At 39.2% G+C, this 26,010-nt stretch overlaps 2 protein-coding genes across 14 annotated transcripts in view; both read right to left on the bottom strand.

Moving 5' to 3' along the window:
• Positions 1 to 3,995: 3,995 nt before the first annotated feature.
• The window catches only part of LOC115045785 (sushi, von Willebrand factor type A, EGF and pentraxin domain-containing protein 1-like), a 35,083-nt gene continuing 13,068 nt past the window's right edge, over positions 3,996 to 26,010 (bottom strand). For 3 of the 13 annotated variants that reach the window (XM_029505672.1, XM_029505679.1, XM_029505678.1), the window contains 18 exons: positions 25,777 to 25,853; positions 25,023 to 25,205; positions 23,973 to 24,161; positions 23,593 to 23,775; positions 23,241 to 23,420; positions 22,321 to 22,509; positions 21,941 to 22,123; positions 21,591 to 21,770; positions 10,786 to 10,974; positions 10,612 to 10,711; positions 10,325 to 10,401; positions 9,725 to 9,907; positions 9,355 to 9,534; positions 8,359 to 8,484; positions 7,551 to 7,568; positions 7,408 to 7,455; positions 7,003 to 7,057; positions 5,390 to 5,764 (listed from right to left, as the gene is read on the bottom strand). In XM_029505672.1, the coding sequence (XP_029361532.1) occupies positions 5,683 to 5,764; positions 7,003 to 7,057; positions 7,408 to 7,455; positions 7,551 to 7,568; positions 8,359 to 8,484; positions 9,355 to 9,534; positions 9,725 to 9,907; positions 10,325 to 10,401; positions 10,612 to 10,711; positions 10,786 to 10,974; positions 21,591 to 21,770; positions 21,941 to 22,123; positions 22,321 to 22,509; positions 23,241 to 23,420; positions 23,593 to 23,775; positions 23,973 to 24,161; positions 25,023 to 25,205; positions 25,777 to 25,853 (2,422 nt within the window). In that variant the 3' untranslated portion in view covers positions 5,390 to 5,682. The other 10 variants (XM_029505673.1, XM_029505674.1, XM_029505675.1 and 7 more) reach the window with 10 other exon arrangements.
• On the bottom strand, positions 12,393 to 16,498 carry LOC115045787 (uncharacterized). Its single transcript, XM_029505686.1, has 5 exons — positions 16,452 to 16,498; positions 15,737 to 16,063; positions 15,308 to 15,625; positions 13,975 to 14,134; positions 12,393 to 13,853 (listed from the first exon to the last, which is right to left on the bottom strand). The coding sequence occupies exons 1-5, from the start codon at positions 16,483 to 16,485 to the stop codon at positions 13,685 to 13,687; spliced, it is 1,008 nt and encodes a 335-aa protein (XP_029361546.1). The 5' UTR covers positions 16,486 to 16,498; the 3' UTR covers positions 12,393 to 13,684.

Here is a 26,010-nt window from a genome sequence, read left to right as displayed (position 1 = left end):
TACATTTGTGAGATGATGCAAGAGCATGTGGCTGCCCGTGGTCTGCATTGCAGCGCCTGCTTCTACAGTCAGCGTCTCTCTCTCTCTCGCTCGCTCCCTTTCTATTTTGCTCTCTAAATGTGCTGATGGTGTAACAAACTGTACACTATGGCTGCGTATTTATATTTCCTGCATCTTTAGGATGATTGTAAAGGACATTCTTCGCGTCAGGAGTCCAGCACCGTCCCGGCCGCTGTGGGAAGTCATTTTTTTGTCAGTGACTTAAGACTGTGGTTAATCTACTGGTCTGTGTTGGCTACGCATTAGCACAAGGAATAAAGGCGACGCACAGTCAGAGACAGAAGCGCACTATTCCTCCGTCCCTCCGGACAGTTGATTCATTATGTTTTGTGTCCCTGTTGTGGTCAAAGGTACAACTATCTGCTATCAAATTGCTTACCAAGCATATTTTTACTGCAGTTTACTCACTCTGCAATTTAGCGTTGGAATTTGATTCCGAATTGTGTGTTGTTGTTGTTGTTGTTTTTTTGTGAAGATGCCGTATTTCCCTTTTGGGTTTCCTCCTGGGGTCCTTCACAGCGCCATCCTGATATCGCTGACCAATCTCCGAAGGCCTCCTGTCCCTTTAAACATTTTATAAGCATTACACAACAGGTCCAGTGGCACACAAGCAACAAACAGCCCGAAAAAGAAAATCAAGGTTGGAACTAGACACCTACAAATGCACAGTCGCTCTGATCAGAGCAGTCACTGTGGCTACCACATGCAAACACAACCAGACTCAACAGCAATTATAACAACAACAACAACATACAAAAATTGGCTTCGTCCTTCCCGTGATTGTGAAATTCAATACCTTTTCAGTACCTGATGTTTTGAGGCTTTCGATAAGTAGCACTAGTGTGTCATCATTCTGAACGCGCAGAAATGAAGGTAGTGTGTAGGCATGCATTCTGAAGGGACAACAAACCGTCAGCCAGTCCTTTTACCTAAAAAAAAAAAAAAAAAGAATAGGAAAAGAGTTGTAAGAAATGAATGGGTAGTTTTGTATTGTGTTGAAGTATTTGGCAACATTTCAGTGAACTGGCCACTACCTGTCCCTGCCCCACCCTGTCAGCGTATTGTTGCCGCGGCTCTGCGTCATGGCTCTCGTTGCCAGCAATTGACTGTATGTCACTTCCTTCTCTTGTAGTGCCTGGAGAGCAAAGCACTACGATCTCCACTATTCTAGCAAGCAACAAGAGAGGAGTGGACTCGTGTAGGTCTGTGTAGAGCTGCAGGTGAGCCTGTGTGTTGAGGACGTGCGCTGCCCGGTTTTTGTGTGTCTGCTGTTGTGTTGGCCCATCACACGTCTGAGAAGCTTGGATCGAGTGACGGATCATGTAGGAGTGTTGGCATAAAAAGAGAGAGAGGTATGCTCAGTGGTTTTCCATTTTGCTCTCCTTTCACCTGCTGCCAGGAGGGAACTTCCTCTTTGACAGAACCATCCCAGAGTGCGTTACATTTCCAGTCCTCAGTCTGAAAGACGCTGCTGGTCTTCCCTGGACCTTCAGCCCAGTGTGGTCCAAAAAGATGGGCGATACGGACAACTGAGCCGGACTATTTCAGGGATCAGCGTAAAAATCTATGGAGAGAAAAAACAAGTATTCTTCCACTTACAAGTGGCCTCTGGATGAACTTGAATTTAGGATAAATTATCTCCTGAGGCCTCACAAAGATCTTATTGAAGTCAACTTTCCTAACTGATATGAGGAACCGGCGGTTAAATGCCACGCATATTTGCTCCATGTTGTCGTGGGTGTATGATAAATGAATAATTCACAGGGCATACAATGGAAGAATTTCCTCAGAGCTACCCTTCTCCATTTTTGGATGCCAGGCTTAAACTTTTACAGTTTCAGGTGATCTGCGACTTAAAACAAACAAACAAACGGCCTAATGAGAAATGAATAAGCAAATACAGCTGTGTTTCCTCAGACTACGAGCATCCCGGCTTCTTAAGATGTCTGCAGCCATCATTTTACCGTCTTGAAAATATTAACTCCAGAAATCGAAGCAATCACGGCCTGTCTGATCTGAATTGTCGCTGAGGTTTATAGCCTTAACAATAACTGCTTCACATCTACAGCATCTGTTACTGTAATCTGCTGCTGCTGCATCTCAGGCGCTCTTCTGGTTCTCTCATAGTTTTTTGTCTCCGTTACTCCGACTGAAATGTTTTTTTTGAATCCAATAAAAGGGATTCCTGCTCGTGCCATAATGGATGTGGAGTCTCTTCTTTTTCAGCTACGTTCTTCTATCAGCCTTAATTTTTCATTATTCTCTAGCATCTTAAAGTCCACTGCTTTCTCAAAATAACTTTCCTCAACAATTCTCTTCCAATTTTTCATTTTTCAACTTTATTTTCCTTTAAAAAAAAAAAGAAAAAAAGGCAGCTTTCCGCTCTTATTTTCAGTAATCATGTTATTTTCCATTGTTTCCCACCAGTCAATCTAATTGACTAATAGTTTCATTGCAAATTGTTTTCTACTATAACAGATTTTCAACTAATAACCTTTTATATTCCATTGTGTTCTACAATGATTGATTTTATCAGCATTTTCTGTTTTCCATCACTTCCAACAAATGTTCTAATAATTCTTATTTTCCTGTCTTCTACTAATCATTATATCCATTTGTATTCTAGTAACTTTATTTTTACTTTTAATGTTTTCTGCGATTTTCCATTTTGCAGTAATTCTTTCATTTCTATTTTCTACACAACATATTTGTCTTCCACTGTTCCCTACTGCCAATAACTATCATTTTAACTTTAGCAAAAATGTCTTTTTTCACAGTTTTCTGGATTCGAGGACGCTTCATCCCACAGAAGGGGCTCTCTTCTCGGGAGTGCCCCCCTTGGAAGCTGGTTTCAGATGGTGGCTTAGAGTATTGTCATCCATCTAGCACCATTTGAAATCAGTGTTCTTGGGGTGGGAAGTGTGTTTCGCTGACCAGCCAACATGCAGCCTTGAAACATCACAAGAGGTGAAAGAATAACACAGCCCGGCCTCCCTGAAGGGCCCACTCAACGGCAACAGGACCAGAAGTCCACGGTGACGCGACGACCGCTCAAGCTCTGTGTCCTCTCCAAGGTTGACCGATTTCTTTTGGTGTTCAGAGTCTGCTTTTGTTTCTAGCACCATTTGAAATCGGTTACAGTGAAGGACAGATCACGTCTTACTTTGAGGAGGGTTTGAAACGGAGCAGCAGAGCAGGAAGAATTTAGACCCTTTGAATGGGTAAAGGCGCCAAAACGGGGAAACTACTCGATGGATAAATGAAAGTCCTACATTTTAAAGTATCTAAAAGTACAGCGAAATGGATTATGTTTCGTTAAAGCAAACATTTTTTATGTCTGAATCTCCAAAGGGAAACGAATGCAGTCAATATTAATAAATACATCTGCATCCAAAGTGAGTAGTATTAAAGTATTAAATTCACATAAAATTAAATTAGTCTAGAGAAAAAAAAAAAAAAAAAAAACAAAAAAAAAAAAAACAAGACACCTGTAAACTCCCCTTGCGACCTTTGCCTTGATGTTTGCCATCCTGCTGAAGGGAGCATTTGAATAGTTTTCCAGTTACATCCACAAGAGGGCACTGTGATATAAAATATCACATCAGAACCCTTTTAGATGAGGAATTGGTAGCACTGAGAAGCTTTGTGTCTAACACGTAGACTTTAAGATGAATGTTCATTCCCCACAGAAACATTAGATCTACGATAATTGTAAATTCATGTCACAACACTCAGCCCCCGTATCTGAGCAATTTCCTGTATGTGAATAAATCCTAATTGATTTCTACAGAAAGTGGATATGGAATGAATATTTCAATAGGTTTGAAATATTAAAAGCACAAGCAGGTTTTCACAATAGCTCTTATCGACTCCTTTCTCACTCACTGCGTTGAGCGTGAAAACTTAACTGAGCAATAGAAGGAAGAGGCTATACGTGAACAGATTGACAAGTATTTAATGAGTTCTCAATTCACTCCATTGCTTGACAGTAAGCTTGAACGCATGCACAACACAGTAAGAACAGGTTGCTGGCTTTCCATTTCTGTTTATTTGCTTTAATGATTATAAAAACAGTGCAAATGGGCAGTTTTGCTCTCTCTCATAGCACACATTAACTGCCGTTTTTGTTCAAATTGAAAACTTGAATAGAATAAGTTAAGATCAGATGCCAAGCGAGTGTCAAAAAAAAAAAAAAAAAAACAACAAAAAAAACAAAGCCAAACGGACAGAACGACATAAGCACAGACATACCTAATCATCTCTGTTCAGAAGAAGTGACTCAACACGTACTACATGAATGAAAAATTTGGAAGGGAATATATATAAAGAAAGACATTTCTGCTTTGTTGGCCAAACTCATTTACAAATTTCACACTACACTAAAGGTTTTCTCCACCTTTATCCTGGCTTAAAAAATTCTAAACATTCAATCAAGCATGTGATCACTTATTTTGTCTAAAGTAGCCTCACTTGGGGAAACACTGAGCAATATGCCAACTTCTAAGATGTCACAGTGGTTTAGGCAAAACCCAAAACTAAACAACACTTGTCCTAAAACCTTTAACCAACAATAACATTTATTCACTTTACAAACACGCAAGCTCAGAACTTGGCTGGGTGCATTAAGGCAACTGACTTTAAATCAGGCACTAGGTTTTACAGATCCCACTGCTCTATAAAGTTGAAAGTGAAGTTTACCATTTCGGTTTCTGAGCAAAGAGATTCTTTCAGTCATTCAAAATTATGTTTGTACAGCCATTTCAATAACAAGCGTAAGACTGTGATAGTGATTTTTGTAGGTTTCGTATATCCAGTGGTTTTAAGCTAGTGGCCTTTATTTTTTAAATTTTTTTTTAATTCAAACTGTTTGTTTAAATGGTTTTGCTCATTTGATTGATCAGTGCAGCTGAAGCTATTATAGTACTTGGTGGTTGAGCATGTTCTGAGTGTGTAAAGTGTAAAGATTTGAAATAAAGAATTTCAGATGTACATGAAATTGCAATCTTTCATAATTACAGAAAACCCATTGTGGTGTTGCAATGGAAGGCTGCCTCAACACCACTGATTGGAATTTTAAAGAATAGGCAAAGGAAGTAGCCTACGAAGGTGGGGGGGGGGGTCTCTATTAAGTACAGGTTGTGGATTGAGAGCAAGTTGCCGAAGTTTCTGAATCTCAAACCGTGTTCAGAAACTAATCTTCAAGTGGTTTCATACACCTGTGCCATCCACATGCAGAGCACAGGTACATTCGAAGCCTCGTCCAGTGATGGTGCTCTTCTCATCATTGCTTTACAGTAACCAACTCTGGGCGGAGACCATTACTACAGGAAGTAAGAAGCAAAGAAAAAGGTGTAAAGCCAGATACTTTCTGTCCAATTTAGACTTTTGACTGTAAATCTGCTGTGAAAGGAGGAGAAGTTAATATTGGCGAAGGGTTTGAGATGCAACTCAAGCAACTTTCCATCTGGCCGACAGACGGGTTAGTGAGCAGCTCACCATGGGGAGAAAAGCACAACAATACAGTGTGGACATGCACGATGAAATACTGTACAATTATCTTCCTACACAATCACATAGCACTCATTTATTTCATAATTGTCTATTCATTTGGCATTTATAACTTCAAGTATGCTCAGAGGTCCATCTTCTTACCGAGAGTTGTACATCCTCTGGAGGCACTCTTTCAGGATACCCTTTAAGATTGCTGTAAGCCAATAATGACTGGTCAACATTACTGTTTCTGTACGACTCGAACAAGAAGCTAGCATAGAAAAACCCTCCATTCCCAAGTGACTAACAAATCTACCAAAAGTACTCCACACAAAAAACACACACACCAGCCCTGCGCACCGCAACACACATCTCAAAACCAAAATCCAGACAAACTCAACACCATAAGATGCTGACTGCACATTGTTGATAGTGAGAATTAACATGTCACCACAGTATCAAAAAGGACACTGTATAAATCACTATTGCATATGAAGGTTATCGCTTCATTCTAAACAAAATGTCAAATTTCAACAATGTCAGGCCACCAAACTGTGGCCATATTACTTCTTTGACTGATGTCAAAGTTGTAAAGTTTAATTCCTTTAAAACTATTGATTTAGTGTTTGATACTCTCCTGTAGTGCTGCTAGGTGTTACACACACTTAAAAAAAAATAATAAAAAAAAAATAAATAAATAAATAAATAAATAACTCTGGCCCAACAGGAAATGGAGCATTTATATCATAAAAACACATCTCTAGAAATATAGCATGCCAGAAACCACTGCAACTTCCCATTTTAAACCACAATGGCATGGGGGAGAAGCAGAAGCTCATTCTAAAGCAGGAAACAGTTGACGCCTTTAGAATTTGTTCCTTTCCAACCATTTAACCTTTTTTTTTTAAACAAATATCTAATAAACTATATATTATATGCCATACAAGCTGATGCACATGAAACAGTGACATTTCTTATTCCTTCCTATGCCTTGTGCCTGCACATCCATAACAACAGCAACAACAGGAAAAAAATACATTTTAAAAATCAACATCTATAAGATGTACAGGTCAGAGCCCCCACCCCACCCCCAGTGAGCAACTTGGCAGGTCCATGCAGGAGAGTAGCTCGACAGGTCATTGCAATGCCAGCATTGATACTGTGGTAGACGAACAAAAAGACTTTCCAAGACGAAGCCTTGCACAACACGTCAACATGCAACACGCGACAGGAAGACAAGGTTAGTCTGACAACGATTGAGCGAGTAAAGAGAACAGAGATTAAGACAAGCGGGTGGGGAACCTAAATAAATAAAAGTGATCAGTGTGGTTAATGGCCAAACTAAGATGCTGCAAAAAAAAAAAAAAAAAAAAAAAAAAAGCATGGATAAGCCATTCAAAGGATAAAGCCATCACAATGGTTGTTGAATTTTGTGGAAAAAAAACAGTTTACCTTTTTTTTTTCTTATTGTATTGGTACAATCCAATGGCAACAGAACCAATGGCTACTATAATGAGGGAGGGGAAATGGAAGAAGATGATGTGATAATTAACAAAACATAAATCTAACAAATGTACTGGTGCATGAAACCATCCTGATGTTGCAAGTAGTTAAACTGGTAGTACAAAGAAAACTGGGGTTATGTTTAGTAAATATTTATGCAAACCTCAAATGTTCAATCCACTGCAAAAACAAATGCCATCCACAAGACAGAAACTTCCGTTGAGGGACACAACCAGCCATGATTGTGTCCGTACATTTTAACGGCTGAACGCGTCTCATTTGTTGATGCTAGCAAGAACCTGATACCTTCCTCAAGAAGGTCAGGCAACAGTACAAGTATAAATTTAAACTTACTTGGAATTAAAATTAAAGCCCACCATCCATTGTTGTTTTTGGCATCACCTGTTTGTGAGAGAAAGAAAAGAAAAAATAAAAAACGATGAGTATAGACAGCAGGACAAAAATGGATCCATCCCAACTAATTATTGTTAATTTACCTGATGGCCCTTCCTTATCTGAAACAGGACAGAAAAAAAAATTTTTAATTCAAATCTGTCAATGTGTCTCACAAGTGGAACAGAGATACATTGGGTGTAACTGTTACTTAACAATAAGAGATCATGGTGTGTTTGTGTGTGTGTGGGTGCGACTGGACTACAACATAAAATTTCCAGACAGTATTTTGATCCCATTTCAAGCCAACTCAGATATATAAGCAAATAGCTGCGGCTTAGAGGTAACCATTAAAACTTTTTAGAACAGCATTTGGAGCAGAACTGTATTATACGACAGTAAGCGGAGCAGGTTAGTTTTGACCTCGGGTGAGTTGGCATGAAATGACCCTTTAGCCAGCTTGACTGTGTTGTGCACTGTTGGAGCTTTCTGAGGGGGGAGGAAAAAACACACAAAAAAAAAAAAAAAAAAAAAAAAAAAAAAAAAAAAAAAAAAAACCCAAAACAAACAAAAAACAAACCCAAAAAAAAAAAAAAAAAAAAAAAAAAAAAAGCTGTGATAGAAACAGATGCACAAGTGCACCAGAGTTATGGACAGGTTTGAAGGTAAGACAGTGTAAATTATTATGACGTAAGAATGACGTAAGTGAACAAATACCCTCCACCTGGATGTTTGATTTTTAACAGAGCAGTGGTCATGATTCAAACGAATTTAACATGTTCAAAAATCATGTTGAGCAATTCATAAGTACAACTACAGCAGGCCTCCAGACGTTTTGGCAAAAACAAACTGCACAAATTTGCAAATAAGAACCAGACTTTTTTTGTGACGATGCATTAAAATGCACTCTACCTGTTGGTTTCTTTACAGAAGTAGTAGTAGTAGTAGTAGTAGCAGTAGTAGTAGTAGTAGTAGTAGTGGTGGTGGTGGTGGTGGTGGGGGTTGTAGTTGTAGTTGTTTTGGGTGTGGTTGGAATGGCTGGAAAAAGAAAAGTACGAATAAGGACAGTGGTACTAATAAATGGAAAGATCACGCTTAGGCGGTTCGCTTTGGCATGCTGTTTTATGATTTATGATTAAAGGGGCAGAAATTACTAAGTCCAACTTACACACCACCACAGAGTCTGTTAACATGACAGGAAATTATCTGTACTGTTAACCCACTTCTAGATTTTCTCAGTAATGTGCAGCTTCTGTGACAAATCTGTCTCTTAGGTCCACAAAGCCAAATTAATCTGCAGTTTTGTGCCAAATTAAATGCAATGGGTTGTAATAAGGATCATGCACAGCTGCACTGTCTAATCCGAATGCCATGCAGTCAATGTGATCAGAATTCTGATGACACTGCCAATGATCCATTTCTAATTTGTAAGTTTTTAAAAATAGCGCTATATCTTAACATGTACAGATTGAGACAAACGAGCAGTGACACGTCTTACATGTACTGCACCATCAAGTAAAGTGAGGCCCAAAAGGTGTGACACTTTGAATATCAAATGGGAATATTCCTCTATATTCTTGGTGAAGTTGATTTGGCCAAAAGACGGTGTTCAAATTTCTTTTACAAAACTTATTTAGGAATTTTTTTTAACCAGTAGAAAGATGAATTAAAGGGACTTTGTAGTCTCAGAAAACAAATAAACAAACAAAAAGAAACCACTTGAACCCACCCCCCTCCAAAAAGTTTCTAATAACACCAACAGAATGGAACTAAATGTAAGTTTGCAATTTAGTACAAGAGGGGGGGAGAAAAAAAAAAAAAAAAAAAAAAAAAAAAAAAAAAAAAAACACCACACACACAAACAAACATGCAACAATCTTTTAAGAGGTGATCTAATCCGCTACTTACTTTTACATGTTGGAAGTCCAGGTGACCAAGAACTATTTATTTGACATATCTGGGTAGCCTTTCCTTCCATGACAAATCCATCGTCACACTGTAACGTCACTGTGGCCTTGTGTCCATATGGGGGTCTAGCACCCTGAACCCAGACCCCATTTTTAATTTCAGGTTCCTCACAGTTAACCTCTGCAGGAAAAGAAATTTGAAGTGATTACTGATGTCCTAAAGAACCTTGTCCATAGCATGTAAGATGGTCAATCGCAGCTAAGATTACACCGGACAATGTTGAGAAAGGAAGGGGAAAAAAAAAAAAAAAAAAAAAAAGAGAAAGGAGGGAAGAAGCCCCCAAAAACAAGACAAGGTAAAGCACACTTACTGACACAATTTGGAGGACTTGGGGCAAACTGGCCATTCTCTGAGCATACAATTGTTGATGTTCCATTTAGTGTGTAATCGCGATCACAGCTGTAGATTAGACTGTGTCTATAATTATAGGGTTCTTCTTGCACTGGAATGAATTTCCCATTGCTAATTGGAGGTGGTGGACTACAAGTCGTCACTGCAAAATACAAATTCATTCACTCCTTCAATATTTATTTGACATGGACAGATCGTACAGGCATAGAGAACTGTGCAATATTTCAAGGCACTGCATCACAGCATTTATAGCTACTGTTCATTTCCAATGCACGTTCCTTGGAAGGCTTTTAAAACAATCTTAAAATAATAAAATAAAATCAGGTCAATCAGTTGTCAGGTCAGTCCATGTATTAGCTCCCCTTAATTTGAAATAACATCTTGCTAAAGGAGCTTTTCCAGTTATTAGCTATTTTCCAGTTCCCTGACGAGCATTTCCGGTGGACAACCTACCAACCTGTAGTAAATAAGTTCTATTAGAAGGAAAACAGGCTTTTGTAGAATGTCTTTGGTTTTGTCATTAGTCTTAAAAAAAAAAAAAAAAAAAAAGATTACCAACCTTCACAAGATGGCAACCTGCCTTCCCATCCATTATCACGACAAAAGATGTTCTTACTGCCACCAACAGGCATGTAGCTGATTGGAGATGAGAAAAAAAAATAAATAAAGGTTTTCAAGAATGATCTGTGTTCGATCGTACATGTCACACGACACCACCTAATGGTAAGGGAATCTTATTAACACCCTGGACAACAGGAATTAAGGGGTTTTTGACTGGTTAGACACTCACAGTGGTATTCAATAAACTAACTGAACATAAACCATCAGCTATTATTTACTACTGACCCATCATTGCACTTGACAGTGAGCTTGGCACCATATAAACTCCCTTCAGGGTAAGAAACCTCTCCATTTGTAACGTCTCCAGCAGAACCACAATTCTTCTCTGAAAAGAAAGACATCCCATCAGGACTCCTTCAAAAGATATTCAATGGCAATGTGTTTATTGCAAATATTTACTTGTGCAACTCAGCTCCAGCAGGCTCCACTGCCCAGCAGTACAGGTAACGGTCCCAGAGCCTCCATCGGACCGGTAACCTGTCGCACATTCGAATGTCGCCGTGGACCCATCAGGAAAAGAGTCTTTAAGAATGTCGTCACCCTTCAACTGCATGTTTGGTCGACCCACAGGTCTGGAGCAACTTTGAGCTGTGAATGGGGGGTTGAAGGCAGATAGTTAACATGAAACCACAAAAAAAAATAAATAAAAAAAAACACGTTTATCTGCATTAGTACTCACCTTGAACAGAAATGCCAAGGCTCAGAGTGCTCAGGAGAAGGAAATGGGTGAAACCCATGATGAAATCTTTCTTTTTCTTAAAAGAAAGAAAAACAAAGAAACAAGCAAACAAAAATGTAAAAAGTCTGAGTCCATCTTCTTTACATTACAGGTTTCATGCTAACAGGTGAGCTGCTTCACATATCGGTCTATATCATCAACATTACGTCGATGGGTGAGGTTAAAATAACTAAACCCAGAAAGGAAGACACGTTTTGCCGACTTGATCATACATTTGATGTCATCTGACGGAAAAATTAACAGAAATATCAACCACGAAACGTCGTTCAAAATAACCCAACTTTAAGCTAGCTAAGCTAACGGCGTGTGGCTAATCCTGCCGAACTGCGTCACAAAATGGCCTTCGGTGACAGATTTAAGATGGTTAATTCAACTCAAAATAAAAAAATTAAATAAACCTCAAACACAAAAAGGCTGAGGTCTCTTATAATGGTTTCTCTTGACGGTTGCACATTTCGTTTCCTTTCCATTGAAAACATGGGGCGTCTCCGGAGAAAAGAAATACATACACACTCATATATAAATATATATAAATAAAACGACATTGGTCATTTAGCATAAACATAGAAATAGAAAGATAAGCCGAATTCAGCAGAAGATCATCGTGGAGGTTTGAACTGTGTTTGACGGGATGTGTGAATTTATATGGATATTACGTTATTTAACTGGAGGAGCTTGTTCAGAAACCCAAAGCGAAGAGTGGCCGATTTACGGCGTGTTTAACTAAAATGTAATACGCACATTTGGTCTGTTAGCTTGTTTTCATTATGATCATCATCGTTATTACTGGAATTGATTATCTGAATCGTTGAAGCCGACTTACCTGCAGAGATGTGGAGAGTCGGTTGGACCTGAACGACCTCAAAATGGTGAACGTCGTTTTTTTTTAACTGCAGTTCAGTGGAAGTGGGTGTGTTCACGCGTTGCGTTCACATTCCAACTGGAAAGTCGGAAATGATAAACGATGACTCAGACACGAAGGGAGTGATCGCCCAACATGTGTCAAGAGTCGCGGATTTTTTTTTTTTTTTTATATAAACAAAAGAAAGAGGATAAAACTTATTTTTATTTTTATTTCTTGAATTTTTACCGATTGACAGCTCCCTTCGTTGTCAGCTCACAGTAATCCACCTGAAAGTGTTTGCTGTGACCTTGTTTGAACCAGGAAAGATCTCCACTGATATATTGTTGTTTATTTCAGTAAAAACACACACACGCGGTTTTTTGTTTGTTTGTTTGTTTGTTTATTTGGGTGTTGGCCCGTCACATACCAACTTTCCCCAGTTTAAAAATTTTCAGGCAAAGCGTACAAAGAGGGAAATGTTGCAGACCCAACCCAGTCAGGAACAAATCAAGGAAGTGATGCAATTCCTGATGAGGTACACCTTGAATAAATAAAATAGAGTAAAATACAGTAAATAACTTTTGGACTATGAATCTATCCTGCCTGTAAATTACAAGGACCAGTCAAGCATATTACATTATTTTTCCCCTTATTTTCTATATTTCTAATATTTTTATACAGAGCCAATGTTTTCTGTAAATCACATGAAAGATGTAAGGAGTAAAAACCAGTAGGCCTACCATGTGTGCAGTGGAAGAAGCAGGAAAGTAGGAAAATTATTTTCACCTTTTATTTCAATCCTCAGTTGGCAAAAGAAGTGACACAATAGTTTATTTTGAAATTTTTTTACATTAAAACCTGTAAGGGGTTTTTTGGCGCTTCACTTTGAGTGAAGGTCAGTATCACGCCTGGGACTAGATTGTTCCAGTTACTGTAATTATGTGGAAGTCTATCCACAGGTGACGCCCTCAGACACAGCTGGCGATTTCTGCTGATATTGCTGGAGTCAGAGTAAACACCAGAAAACCTTGACTGGCCGTTAACAAGTGCCTCAGGGTTCACTAAACTCCACCTAAGTCTGTGCAATTGAAGCTTGCTTGTTTAGTTCTATCTGTTTTACAAAAAACAGAACAAGAACAATTCAGTAAATCGTTCAGTATTCCTCTGTGTCCTAATGCCACAAATGAAAAGTAAGGCAGACATAAATGTATTAATGTAAACTTATATGTATGTTTAGATTATTAGAAAGCAATTCACCGAAAACACCGAACGATAGGCAACAACTGTGTGTGTGAGGTCTGTTGCTCTTGGTCTGTGCATAAGGTTTTCTGCTGTGAAAAGCCATGAAACATGCCTTTGTCTAATAATTTCCTGGTTATTTGACGACAGGAATGAAAAGCAGAAATCCCATTTTCTATTTTTATGACTGTTTATGTGGTTGTTATTCTCTTGAGTCTTTAAAACTGCCCAGTGTACTGCGAACAGAACAAATTATAGTAAATTAAATGCAGATCTGACTGCCTAAGATAACTTGTCTGTGCATACTTTTGGTAATGACATGTGGAAGAAATGTGCATTGATGTAACAAAATGCCCTCATACACATTATGACTCAGACTTTTCATCACGGTTTCATGGTTTGATACAATTGTTGGAAACAATAAAACCAAATAAACAAATGTAGGTTTGTGACTTCCAAAGAATTACAAATAGAGCTCACGCTGCCAAATTGGGCAATGGCTTGAAGAGTACCTTCCTTTTCCTCTTGGGGCGTTTTCTGTGTCTTGCTTTTGTACATTCATGAACAATGCACAGAAATATCAACAAGAAGGCGAAAGAACCCCAACGCAGCAGTGTAAGCCAGAGTGGCAACCCCGTCTTTGACCTGAGTAAATAAAGATTTGATTAATTACTGGTCCACTTCAAGAAATAATTCAATGAATTAGTCTCCTTTTAGCTCTTGTTATTTATTCTAAAAAGAAAAAAAAGAAGCTCTGCAGCCAAACCTGCTTAAAAACAGGTCTTGAAGAGTGTGATTGAGCGATGAAGACCAATCTCCTGAGTCAGTGTGGATTTTCAATGGTTCAGTTGTTGGGCAGGTAGGCACTGGTGACGTTTCAGGCGAGGTGGTGGTCATTCTGTCAGCGCAGTCATAAATGGGCTGGCCTGATGATTAAGAGAGAGAAAGATAAAAAATGCTACTCCATTATGAATAATTGCTTGTGAATTACGTATTTCACAACAGCCTTGAAACTATTCTGAGCCTAAAAATACAACTACAAAGCCCACATTTATAAGATAGTATCCATACAATTCTGACTTTTTTTTTTTTTTTAACTTTTATCAAACAAGACAACACCAATTTAAAAAAAAATAAAAAATCAATGCTGTTCGCCCTGTTGTCTTTTTTAGTACCACAATGAGGGGTCAAAAAAGTTACTCTGCCACACAAGGACTTGAAAACATTCTGTTGAAATGTAGTGTAGTGAAATGGCTATTTTAAAAACGACAAATAATATTCAAAAGGATAAAGTCTGACCGTCCACAATTTTGTATTTCGAGAAGGGCTTTTCCGTCACTAATAGATTTAAAGAGTGATTAGTGTTTCTTTCCATTATTACACCATGAGAGCATAGTTTAGATGAAGAAATGGAAAGGAAACACTGAACTATGTGACATCAGAGTCTCAATCAAAAAGGGAAGTGTGACCATTATTTTGGCAAAGAAGAAAGACCCACCCCCTGCTAAACAAAACAGCACTGACTGGAAAATATTTGTACACCAGCTCATACACAGGACACATTGTGACCATCTCATCAGGGAAAAATGCGACTTTATGTGACTCGGCCTCATTTCCATTTCTGGTATGTTGGTAATTAAAACTCAACCCTTTTTTTTTTTTTTTTTTTAAAGCACAGCATACCTTGTAAAGCCGGGGGGGGAAAAGCCATTCACACTTATTTGTTACAGAAAAAGAGTCACTTTCTACCCATTTACTATAAAAGGACCCATTTACTTGAAGCCCACAGCAGAATGTGCAGTGTGCTGCTGTTAGATTTGTTATGACCACATTCACCATCCATTGTGGTAACAGAGTGCACTTTGCTGTTTAACACAACACAGGAGCCAGAGCAATGCATGTGCATGTGATTTTTCAGACTTTGTCTGGAGAAGAACTCTAATTATACCTATAAAATCATAAAATCTTTACCACCAGGGCCTATACAACCCGCTGCATTATGATAATGCATCCAATAAAACTCAAACACTTATTGGATAATATGTTGTTGCCTTGATATTCAGAGAGAGAAGCCAGTGCAGCATCTTTTCTCTTCTTACCCTCCATGTTAACAGCGTAGATGCAGTTGCTGTCTGCAGGTACCAAAGCCTGCACTGAGATGACCTTGCTCTGCTCTCTGCTGACGTCATTACTGGCGACACAGTAATATTGACTTTCTCCTTCCACTGTGCTGCAGTGTAGGTGAAGGTCTGAGGACAGGTGAAGAAGCAAGTCTTCGTGGTGAGTGTGTTTATACCAGGCGAAGTGAACGGCAGTGCCCTTTGTGCAGCTACAGCGCACGGTCACCGACGCCCCCCAGCACGTTGGCCTGGTTACCAGAGAGCTTGTGGGCCAAACTTTGGGTTTAGAGACTGGAACTGGCACCAACAAAACAGAAAACCTTCATTTGAATCATTTGAGTTTAAGAGTGTGCTGGAATAAATTCAAACATTGCACTAATCATTAAAAACACTCTGGTATCTGCTTACCTTCAGTGATAACAACAACTACTGAGGTCATGATGTCAGCATATATTTTGTCAATCCCAACCCAGTATGTTCCGGCATCTTCAAATTGAAGCTGTGTGACTTTAACAAACAGTCCATATCTGGGTGTGTCGAGAATGTGAGTCCTGTCGCTGCTTTTATGAACCTGTTCCGAGTCCATCACAATCACACAGGTGTGTCCAGAGGGCCCTCGGCACCAGTACTTTTTACTGAACAGGAAACTTTTTGTGTTGTAGTCACATTTAAGAGTGAATTCACCTCCAACATGTGCTGTGATCTTTTTCTTATCACACTGGAGCTGGACACTTGCTGAAAGACAGGCTTGAATTAGAACAAGAACATGCTTAAAAACAAGACGATGCTTCCCACAGTATTTATCATTTAATCAAATTTAAAATTCAGGAAAAAGCTCATTGGTAAGAGCTTTAATAAATGTGTGGTTTTAAGAGGGAACATGTCGAGAAATTATCATGTTTTCCCCGTCACATATATCTATATATAGTTTCAAAATCTCATTGTTGAATTTCAATTTTCACAATGTTTTTCCAAAATCAAACACTGAAATAGAACCAAACAATATTTTGAGAAATGTTTGCAATATGTCTAATGTGTACATAAAACTAGACATTAGAAATAGTTTTTTTTACATTTCTTAGTCTCCAAAAGGAGTAGCAGTTGTATATGATCATTCACTCACCACGGAGAAGCAAAATCAGACAGAGTATCTTCATGTTGGTGCAGTCAAGAATGTGAAATGGGACAAAATTTCGTTTAGAATAATCAGTATACAGTACAGGAAATTCTCTAGGTGGACTGTGGTGAATGCAACTTCCTGTGTGGTGCATCAAGGTGACAGAAAAGAAGTGTGCTTTTGTCCTCCACACACATTTAACAAGCTGCACAAATAGGTCACATTACTTCATGTTGCAATAAAATTAAAAGTTTGTTTTAACAGTCATTTTATTTAAAATTTTGATTTAGTTTTTTCTGATTTCTCCCTCCTTTTTTTATTATATACTCTCATTTCAAAATCTAAATTCTGATCATTGACTCCAAGCAAATGTGTAATTTGTGGAAGCCGCTTCAAATATGTAAAGATTTGGTTTTATTATGATTGTGAAAATATTTGCAGCATCGGACTAACTGCCAGTCGGGGTTTCTTACCATCAGACCATTGAACCGAACCACTTTGTGTTTACCACAGAAACACCACCAGATGTCACCACACAACTGAAGGTGTGCACCTGCTGACGGGTCCTCAATGTTTCTCCCCCAGGTCATGTCAGCTGGTACCTTTTTTTACAAGATGTTTCACTTTTCATTTTCAAATACTGGTATTTACATCTGTTTAAACACATACCTATCTATATGGAATATTCTCACACGTATGTATTTTGTATCATTCTTATTAATATGGACATAAATAATAAATTGTGATTTCAGCTCTAAATAATAAAATATTGTATTTTAAAGCCAATAGGAAAATTAGAAATTGATTTGCTAATTTCGGTACAATAAAACAAGATATTGCATTTAGTTTTTAAAAGGAGCGGCAGGGTAAACTTGATCTTTGACCTCTAACACTGTGAGGAAGGAGGTGGCTTTCTGAAGCATATGGAGCCTGTGGCTGTACGCTACATTATAAAACAGGCATACAACAGACAAGAGGAGCTGAGTGGGTCTCAGGTTTTTGCTTTCCTAGATTCCCTTTCACTTCAGCTCCCATCCCGGCCACGTCCCTCCTCCACCCTCACTTGTGCGTCTTGAATGTTGTCTAACAGGCAAGACTGCCAACATTGCTCTCAGACTTTTGAGTAGGAACAGCTCTTCGCACCTGTTTTTGAACATTACTCTGCAGCCGGCTCTAATTGTGGCTGCTTCCCACCCATTTATTGTGCGAGATGGATACGATGAAACACCCGGGTGACTTTAGGACCCAGTGAGAGACACTGAGGAGGCGTGGCAAACTTTTTAATCTGACCACAAAACCTGTCTAACTTTCAACATAACAGTTCCTCCATGACCTGTGGACGAGGACCTTTGTGTCCTGACATGCCTGTGAGAGGTGTCCTGTCTCAGGCAGTATACATCCCGCCATGGAGCAGGAGGCCAGGATACTGAGGAACTTCCTGGACCAGCTGAAGAGACGGGAGGCGGTCGATGAGCAGGCACCGAATGGCATCATTGGGGAGTTTGCCGTGAGTCAAGATGTCATTTGTACAGCTGTGAGCGATATTCTCGACAAAACCTCCACACTGTAGCCTTATTTCTTCCATTACCACATCAGGACAGTCTTAAAGGCCATGTTTATACTAACTGGCGTGACCGTAACTTCGATAGGAGTGAAACTCCAGATTTTCGTAAAAGACAAAGTGTTTCAGGAAAGTGGCATAAACAACTCTACCAACACATTTGTGATTCCTCTTTGCACCGATGTTTGTTAAAGGCACATGATGAGTAAGATCCTCAGGCAACAAACTCCTAAAAAAGACTGCAGTCGCACTCAACATGCTCATTCAACATTGAGAAGATAAAAACAGTGAGACTATAAATAAATTTACAATGAAAAAGGCCAGGCTGCTTCATTTGAGATGTTTTTTTCATCTGGACAATCTCATGGTAAAAGTGAAATTATTCCAAAATTCAGGAGCAAACACTCCTTTTAGGTTGCTGAGAAACCATTTAGGAGGTTTACAAGGTAAAGCACACTTACTGACACAATTTGGAGGACTTGGGTCAAACTGGCCATTCTCTGAGCATACAATTGTTGCTGTTCCATTTAGTGTGTGCCGTATTTTCCGCACTATAAGGCCTTCAATTTTTTCAAAAGCTGACCATGCGCCAGCTGTTCAATTCGGACACTGAAGAAGAAGAATTCGAGGGATTGGCAGATGAGGAATGAACTGATAAAGTGAGCTTTTACGTGTTTTCTTTTGTGTGTTTACAGTTGAACAAGGTTGGTCATGTTGTGAATATGGACATTAACGCATAACGTAGCGTAACCCCAGCCTCTACTGTAGCGCCTGATAATGCGGTGCGCCTTATAGTGCGGAAATTACGGTAATCGCGATCACAGCTGTAGAGTAGAATGTGTCTATAATTTAGTGCCACGGGCTTCTACTTATTATTATTCCGTCACATTTTCGGCATCTAATGCGGGTCGTACCGCTGGACGGAGCCCAACAATATATATATCAAAACGTGCGGCTCGGTCGGGAATGGTGTGCTGAGTTCTGGGTAGTCGATATTCCCATTTTTCCCAAAGTTATTCCCAAAAAACCAGCCGAAATTTTCCATAGAGAATGCATGGGAGCCGACGAAAAATCGCCTCAAAATTTCACCTATTTTCCCAGTCGCGTAGCTCAGTCATACGTGCACCTAGAAATGTCATTCTAACTTTAAAACGGAGGAAATCTTGTGCTGTTTCCAGAACATCAAACCTTTTTCTCCTGAGTCGTACGGTTTTCGAACTACGACCTCTCAAAGGAGCAGTCCGAATCACTTTTTCCTCAAAAGTTAGAGTGGAGCCGCTCGTTAAGTAGAGTGAGAGCACTGTGAAAAAGTAACCGACATTTTCATGTTTAACTCGAGCTCACGGCCAAACCGTGAAAGGGAGACAAAAGATTTTTTTTGGCAAAACGTAGACACAGGTCTTGGGATTCAGAAAATCTAAGTTTGAGAGCTCTACTCCTCACCAAATTTAAACTGGAGGGCTCAGAGCGTCAGAAACACCTGTTTTTGGCCCAATTGACTGTCATGCAAATCAAGGTTTCACTAAAAACAATTTCACTCTGACTTCGCACTGTCCCTACACGCTCATTTTAAGGACTTTTCAAATCAAATAAAGACTTTCGGAATCTCCAGACTCTTCTGTCTTTCACGGTGTTTTCGTTTTTCGGACCGGAGCTACGGTTTGCTCGCAATTCGAAGTAGTTCGGGACGTGGTCAAAAGCCACTTTTCGGAGCGTTTTCGGGAGAGTCTGAGCTCTGACCCGAACGAATTCTCAAATCACCATGACGACCGCAGCTCTCTCAGCTCAGGTCTGTGGATCAAACCCACTTCACTTTGGAGCCTCACTGCTTCGTCATACTATGTCACAGAAAGTCCATTCAAAGTTTAAAAAGGTCACGAGACTTTGACCTCTGTTTGTGACGACAGGCTTTATGATAGCTCCTACGCTTCCTCCACAATCATAGATCAATTGTCATGCTGGTCTCATCTCATTCTGTCTGTGGCCTATGGCCATCACTTTGAATGATTTCTTCTCAAAGACACACACACAGATATAGAGATGTAGACACAGACAAATATACAGACACACACAGAGACAGATATACAGACGCACTCACACATGTACACAGACACACACATAGACAGATATCCAGACGCACTCACACATGTACACAGACACACACATAGACAGATATCCAGACGCACTCACATGTACACAGACACACACAGAGACAAATATCCAGACGCACTCACACATGTACACAGACACACACATAGACAAATATCCAGACGCACTCACACATATACACAGACAGAAATAGAGGCAGATATACAGATGCACTCATACATATAGACAGACATACACACAGTCAGATAGACAGATGCACTCACAATTACACAGACTTACACAGAGACAGATATACAGATGCACTCACACATTTACACAGACATACACAGACACACTCACACATATACACAGACATACACAGAAACAGATATACAGACACACTCAGTGAATCAAGCTCAATCGGTTCTCCGAACGGACATTTCAGCAGGTAGGCTTTCGACAGCATGACGGTACATGGGTTGCTCGTCCAGGTCAGGGGCGACGGGCAACGAACGACGGGCGACGGACGACGGGCCCCGGGTCCCGTGGCACTTCAAAATTTCCCTGGAATTTTCTAGTTATAGGGTTCTTCTTGCATTGGAGAGAATTGCCCATTGCTAATTGGAGGTGGTGGACTACAGGTCACTGCAAAATACAAATTCATTCACTCCTTCAATGTTTATTTGACATGGACAGATCGTACAGGCATAGAGAACTGTGCAAAATATTTCAAATGCACTGCATCACAGCATTTATAGCTACTGTTCATTTCCAATGCATGTTCCTTGGAAGGCTTTTAAAAGAAAAAAAAAATACATGAGAAACACACACAAATTTATAAAAATGTCTTCAGCTTAAAGATAACTATGTTTAATTTTTCGCTTAGTTGTCAGGTGAGTCAATGCATTAGCTCCCCTTAATTTGAAATAACATCTTGCTAAAGGAGCTTTTCCTGGATGATATTTTTCAGTTCCCTGCCGAGCATTTCCGGTGGAAAACCTACCAACCTGTAGTAAATAAGTTCTATTAGAAGGAAAACAGGCTTTTGTAGAATGTTTATGCTACATATAAGCTATATCTTAACATGTACACATTGAGACAAACGAGCAGTGACACGTCTTACATGTACTGCACCATCAAGTAAAGTGAGGCCCAAAAGGTGTGACACTTTAAATATCAAAAGGGAATATTCCTCTATATTCTTGGTGAAGTTGATTTGGCCAAAAGACGGTTTTCAAATTTCTTTTACAGGCTTATCAAGGAATTTTTAAACCAGTAAAATATGAATGAAAAGGGACTTTGTAGTCTGAGAAAACAAATAAATAAACAAAAAGAAAACAACTTGAAACCACCCCCCTTCCAAGTTTCCAATAACATCAACAGAATGGAATTAAATTTAAGTTTGCAAGTTAGTACAAAATACAAAAAATTAAAAGAATTTAAAAAAAAAAAAACATGCAACAATCTTTTAAGAGGTGATCTAATCCGCTACTTACGTTTACATGTTGGAAGTCCAGGTGACCAAGAACTATTTATTTGACATATCTGGGTAGCCTTTCCTTCCATGACAAATCCATCGTCACACTGTAACATCACTGTGGCCTTGTGTCCATATGGGGGTCTAGCACCCTGAACCCAGATCCCATTTTTAATTTCAGGTTCCTCACAGTTAACCTCTGCAGGAAAGAAATTTGAAGTGATTACTGATGTCCTAAAGAACCTTGTCCATAGCATGTAAGATGGTCAATCGCAGCTAAGATTACACCAGACAATGTTAAGAAAGGAGAAAAAACAAAGAAAGGAGGGAAGAAGCCCCCAAAAACAAGACAAGGTAAAGCACACTTACTGACACAATTTGGAGGACTTGGGTCAAACTGGCCATTCTCTGAGCATACAATTGTTGATGTTCCATTTAGTGTGTAATCGCGATCACAGATGTAGAGTAGAATGTCACTGTAACTATAGGGTTCTTCTTGTATTGGAAAGAATTTCCCATTGCTAATTGGAGGTGGTGGACTACAAGTCGTCACTGCAAAATACAAATTCATTCAATCCTTCAATATTTATTTGACATGGACAGATCGTACAGGCATAGAGAACTGTGCAAAATATTTCAAACGCACTGCATCACAGCATTTATAGCTACTGTTCATTTCCAATGCATGTTCCTTGGAAGGATTTTAAAACAATCTTAAAAGAAAAAATAATAAAATAAAATGTATTCACTCGTGCAACTCAGCTCCGGCAGGCTCCACTGCCCAGCAGTACAGGTAACGGTCCCAGAGCCTCCATCGGACCGGTAACCTGTCGCACATTCGAATGTCGCCGTGGACCCATCAGGAAAAGAGTCTTTAAGAATGTCGTCACCCTTCAACTGCATGGTTGGTCGACCCACAGGTCTGGAGCAACTTTGAGCTGTGAATGGGGGGTTGAAGGCAGATAGTTAACATGAAACCACACGTGACTACATGACTGGTAATCTTTTGAAAATGTCTTCATCTTAAAGATAACTATGTTTAGCTTTTAGCTTAGCCATCGGGTCAGTCCATGTATTAGTTCCCCTTAATTTGAAATAAGATTTTGCCAAAGGAGCTTTTCCTGAATGATATTTTGCAGTTCCCTGCCGAGCATTTCCGGTGGACAACCTACTAACCTGTAGTAAATGAGTTCTATTAGAAGGAAAACAGGCTTTTGTACAATGTTTATGCTACATATAAGCTATATCTTAACATGTACACATTGAGACAAACGAGCGGTGACACGTCTTACATGTACTGCACCATCAAGTAAAGTGATGCCCAAAAGGTGTGACACTTTAAATATCAAAAGGGAATATTCCTCTATATTCTTGGTGAAGTTGATTTGGCCAAAAGACGGTTTTCAAATTTCTTTTACAGGCTTATCAAGGAATTTTTAAACCAGTAAAATATGAATGAAAAGGGACTTTGTAGTCTGAGAAAACAAATAAACAAACAAAAAGAAAACAACTTGAAACCACCCCCCCTTCCAAGTTTCCAATAACATCAACAGAATGGAATTAAATTTAAGTTTGCAAGTTAGTACAAAATACAAAAAATTAAAAGATTAATTAAAAAAAAACAAAACATGCAACAATCTTTTAAGAGGTGATCTAATCCGCTACTTACGTTTACATGTTGGAAGTCCAGGTGACCAAGAACTATTTATTTGACATATCTGGGTAGCCTTTCCTTCCATGACAAATCCATCGTCACACTGTAACATCACTGTGGCCTTGTGTCCATATGGGGGTCTAGCACCCTGAACCCAGACCCCATTTTTAATTTCAGGTTCCTCACAGTTAACCTCTGCAGGAAAAGAAATTTGAAGTGATTACTGATGTCCTAAAGAACCTTGTCCATAGCATGTAAGATGGTCAATCGCAGCTAAGATTACACCGGACAATGTTGAGAAAGGAAGGAAAAAAAAAGAAAGGAGGGAAGAAGACCCCAAAAACAAGACAAGGTAAAGCACACTTACTGACACAATTTGGAGGACTTGGGTCAAACTGGCCATTCTCTGAGCATACAATTGTTGATGTTCCATTTAGTGTGTAATCGCGATCACAGATGTAGAGTAGAATGTGTCTATAACTATAGGGTTCTTCTTGCATTGGAAAGAATTGCCCATTGCTAATTGGAGGTGGTGGACTACAAGTCGTCACTGCAAAATACAAATTCATTCACTCCTTCAATGTTTATTTGACATAGACAGATCCAACAGGCATAGAGAACTGTGCAAAATACTTCAAATGCACTGCATCACAGCATTTATAGCTACTGTTCATTTCCAATGCATGTTCCTTGGAAGGCTTTTAAAACAATCTTAAAAGAAAAAATAATAAAATAAAATGTATTTACTCGTGCAACTCAGCTCCGGCAGGCTCCACTGCCCAGCAGTACAGGTAACGGTCCCAGAGCCTCCATCGGACCGGTAACCTGTCGCACATTCGAATGTCGCCGTGGACCCATCAGGAAAAGAGTCTTTAAGAATGTCGTCACCCTTCAACTGCATGTTTGGTCGACCCACAGGTCTGGAGCAACTTTGAGCTGTGAATGGGGGGTTGAAGGCAGATAGTTAACATGAAACCACACGTGACTACATGACTGGTAATCTTTTGAAAATGTCTTCATCTTAAAGATAACTATGTTTAGCTTTTAGCTTAGCCATCGGGTCAGTCCATGTATTAGTTCCCCTTAATTTGAAATAAGATTTTGCCAAAGGAGCTTTTCCTGAATGATATTTTGCAGCTCCCTGCCGAGCATTTCCGGTGGACAACCTACTAACCTGTAGTAAATGAGTTCTATTAGAAGGAAAACAGGCTTTTGTACAATGTTTATGCTACATATAAGCTATATCTTAACATGTACACATTGAGACAAACGAGCAGTGACACGTCTTACATGTACTGCACCATCAAGTAAAGTGAGGCCATAAAGGTGTGACAATTTAAATATCAAAAGGGAATATTCCTCTATATTCTTGGTGAAGTTGATTTGGCCAAAAGACGGTTTTCAATTTTCTTTTACAGGCTTATCAAGGAATTTTTAAACCAGTAAAATATGAATGAAAAGGGACTTTGTAGTCTGAGAAAACATACCAAAAAAAAAAAAAAAAAAAACACACAACTTGAACCCACCCCCCTCCAAAAAGTTTCAGGTAACACCAATAGAATGGAACTAAATGTAAGCTTGCAAGTTAGTAAAAAAAAAAAAACATGTAACAATCTTTTAAGTACAACCTCTGCAGGAAAGAAATTTGAAGTGATTACTGATGTCCTAAAGAACCTTGTCCATAGCATGTATGATGGTCAATCGCAGCTAAGATTACACCGGACAATGTTGAGAAAGGAGAAACAAAGAAAGGAGGGAAGAAGCCCCCAAAAACAAGACAAGGTAAAGCACACTTACTGACACAATTTGGAGGACTTGGGTCAAACTGGCCATTCCCTGAGCATACAATTGTTGATGTTCCACTTAGTGTGTAACCGTGATCACAGATGTAGAGTAGACTTTGTCTATAACTATAGGGTTCTTCTTGCATTGGAAAGAATTGCCCATTGCTAATTGGAGGTGGCGGATCACAAGTTGTCACTGCAAAATACAAATTCATTCACTGTTTATTTGACATAGACAGATCCAACAGGCATAGAGAACTGTGCAAATTATTTCAAATGCACTCCATCACAGCATTTATAACAAATGTTCATTTCCAATGCATGTTCCTTGGAAGTCTTTTAAAACAATCTTTAAAGAAAATTTAAAAAAATAAATAAAATACATGTGAAACACACTCATATTGAAACATACAACCACATATCTGAGTCCGAAAAAATCCACCCATACTCCCCATCCCACCGGACCCCTACACGTGACTATATGACTGGTAATCTTTTGAAAATGTCTTCAGCTTAAAGATAACTATGTTTAGCTTTTAGCTTAGTTGTCAGGTCAGTCCATGTATTAGCTCTCCTTAATTTGAAATAACATCTTGCTAAAGGAGCTTTTCCTGAATGATATTTTGCAGTTCCCTGCCGAGCATTTCCGGTGGACAACCTACCAACCTGTAGTAAATAAGTTCTATTAGAAGGAAAACAGGCTTTTGTAGAATGTCTTTGGTTTTGTCATTAGTCATGTGCCATTAAAAAAAAGAAAGATTAACAACCTTCACAAGATGGCAACCGGCCTCCCCATCCATTATCAAGACAAAAGATGTTCTTACTGCCACCAACAGGCATGTAGCTGATTGGAGATGAGAAAAAAAAGAAAAAAGATTTTCAAGAATGATCTGTGTTTGATCGTACATGTCACACGACACCACCTAATGGTAAGGGAATCTTATTAACATCCTGGACAACAGGAATTAAGGGGTTTTTGACTGGGTAGACACTCACAGTGG

Source organism: Echeneis naucrates, chromosome 7 (assembly GCF_900963305.1).
Source record: "Echeneis naucrates chromosome 7, fEcheNa1.1, whole genome shotgun sequence".
Classification (NCBI taxonomy): Eukaryota; Metazoa; Chordata; class Actinopteri; order Carangiformes; family Echeneidae; genus Echeneis; species Echeneis naucrates.
This window is presented reverse-complemented; position numbering and strand designations above follow the sequence as displayed.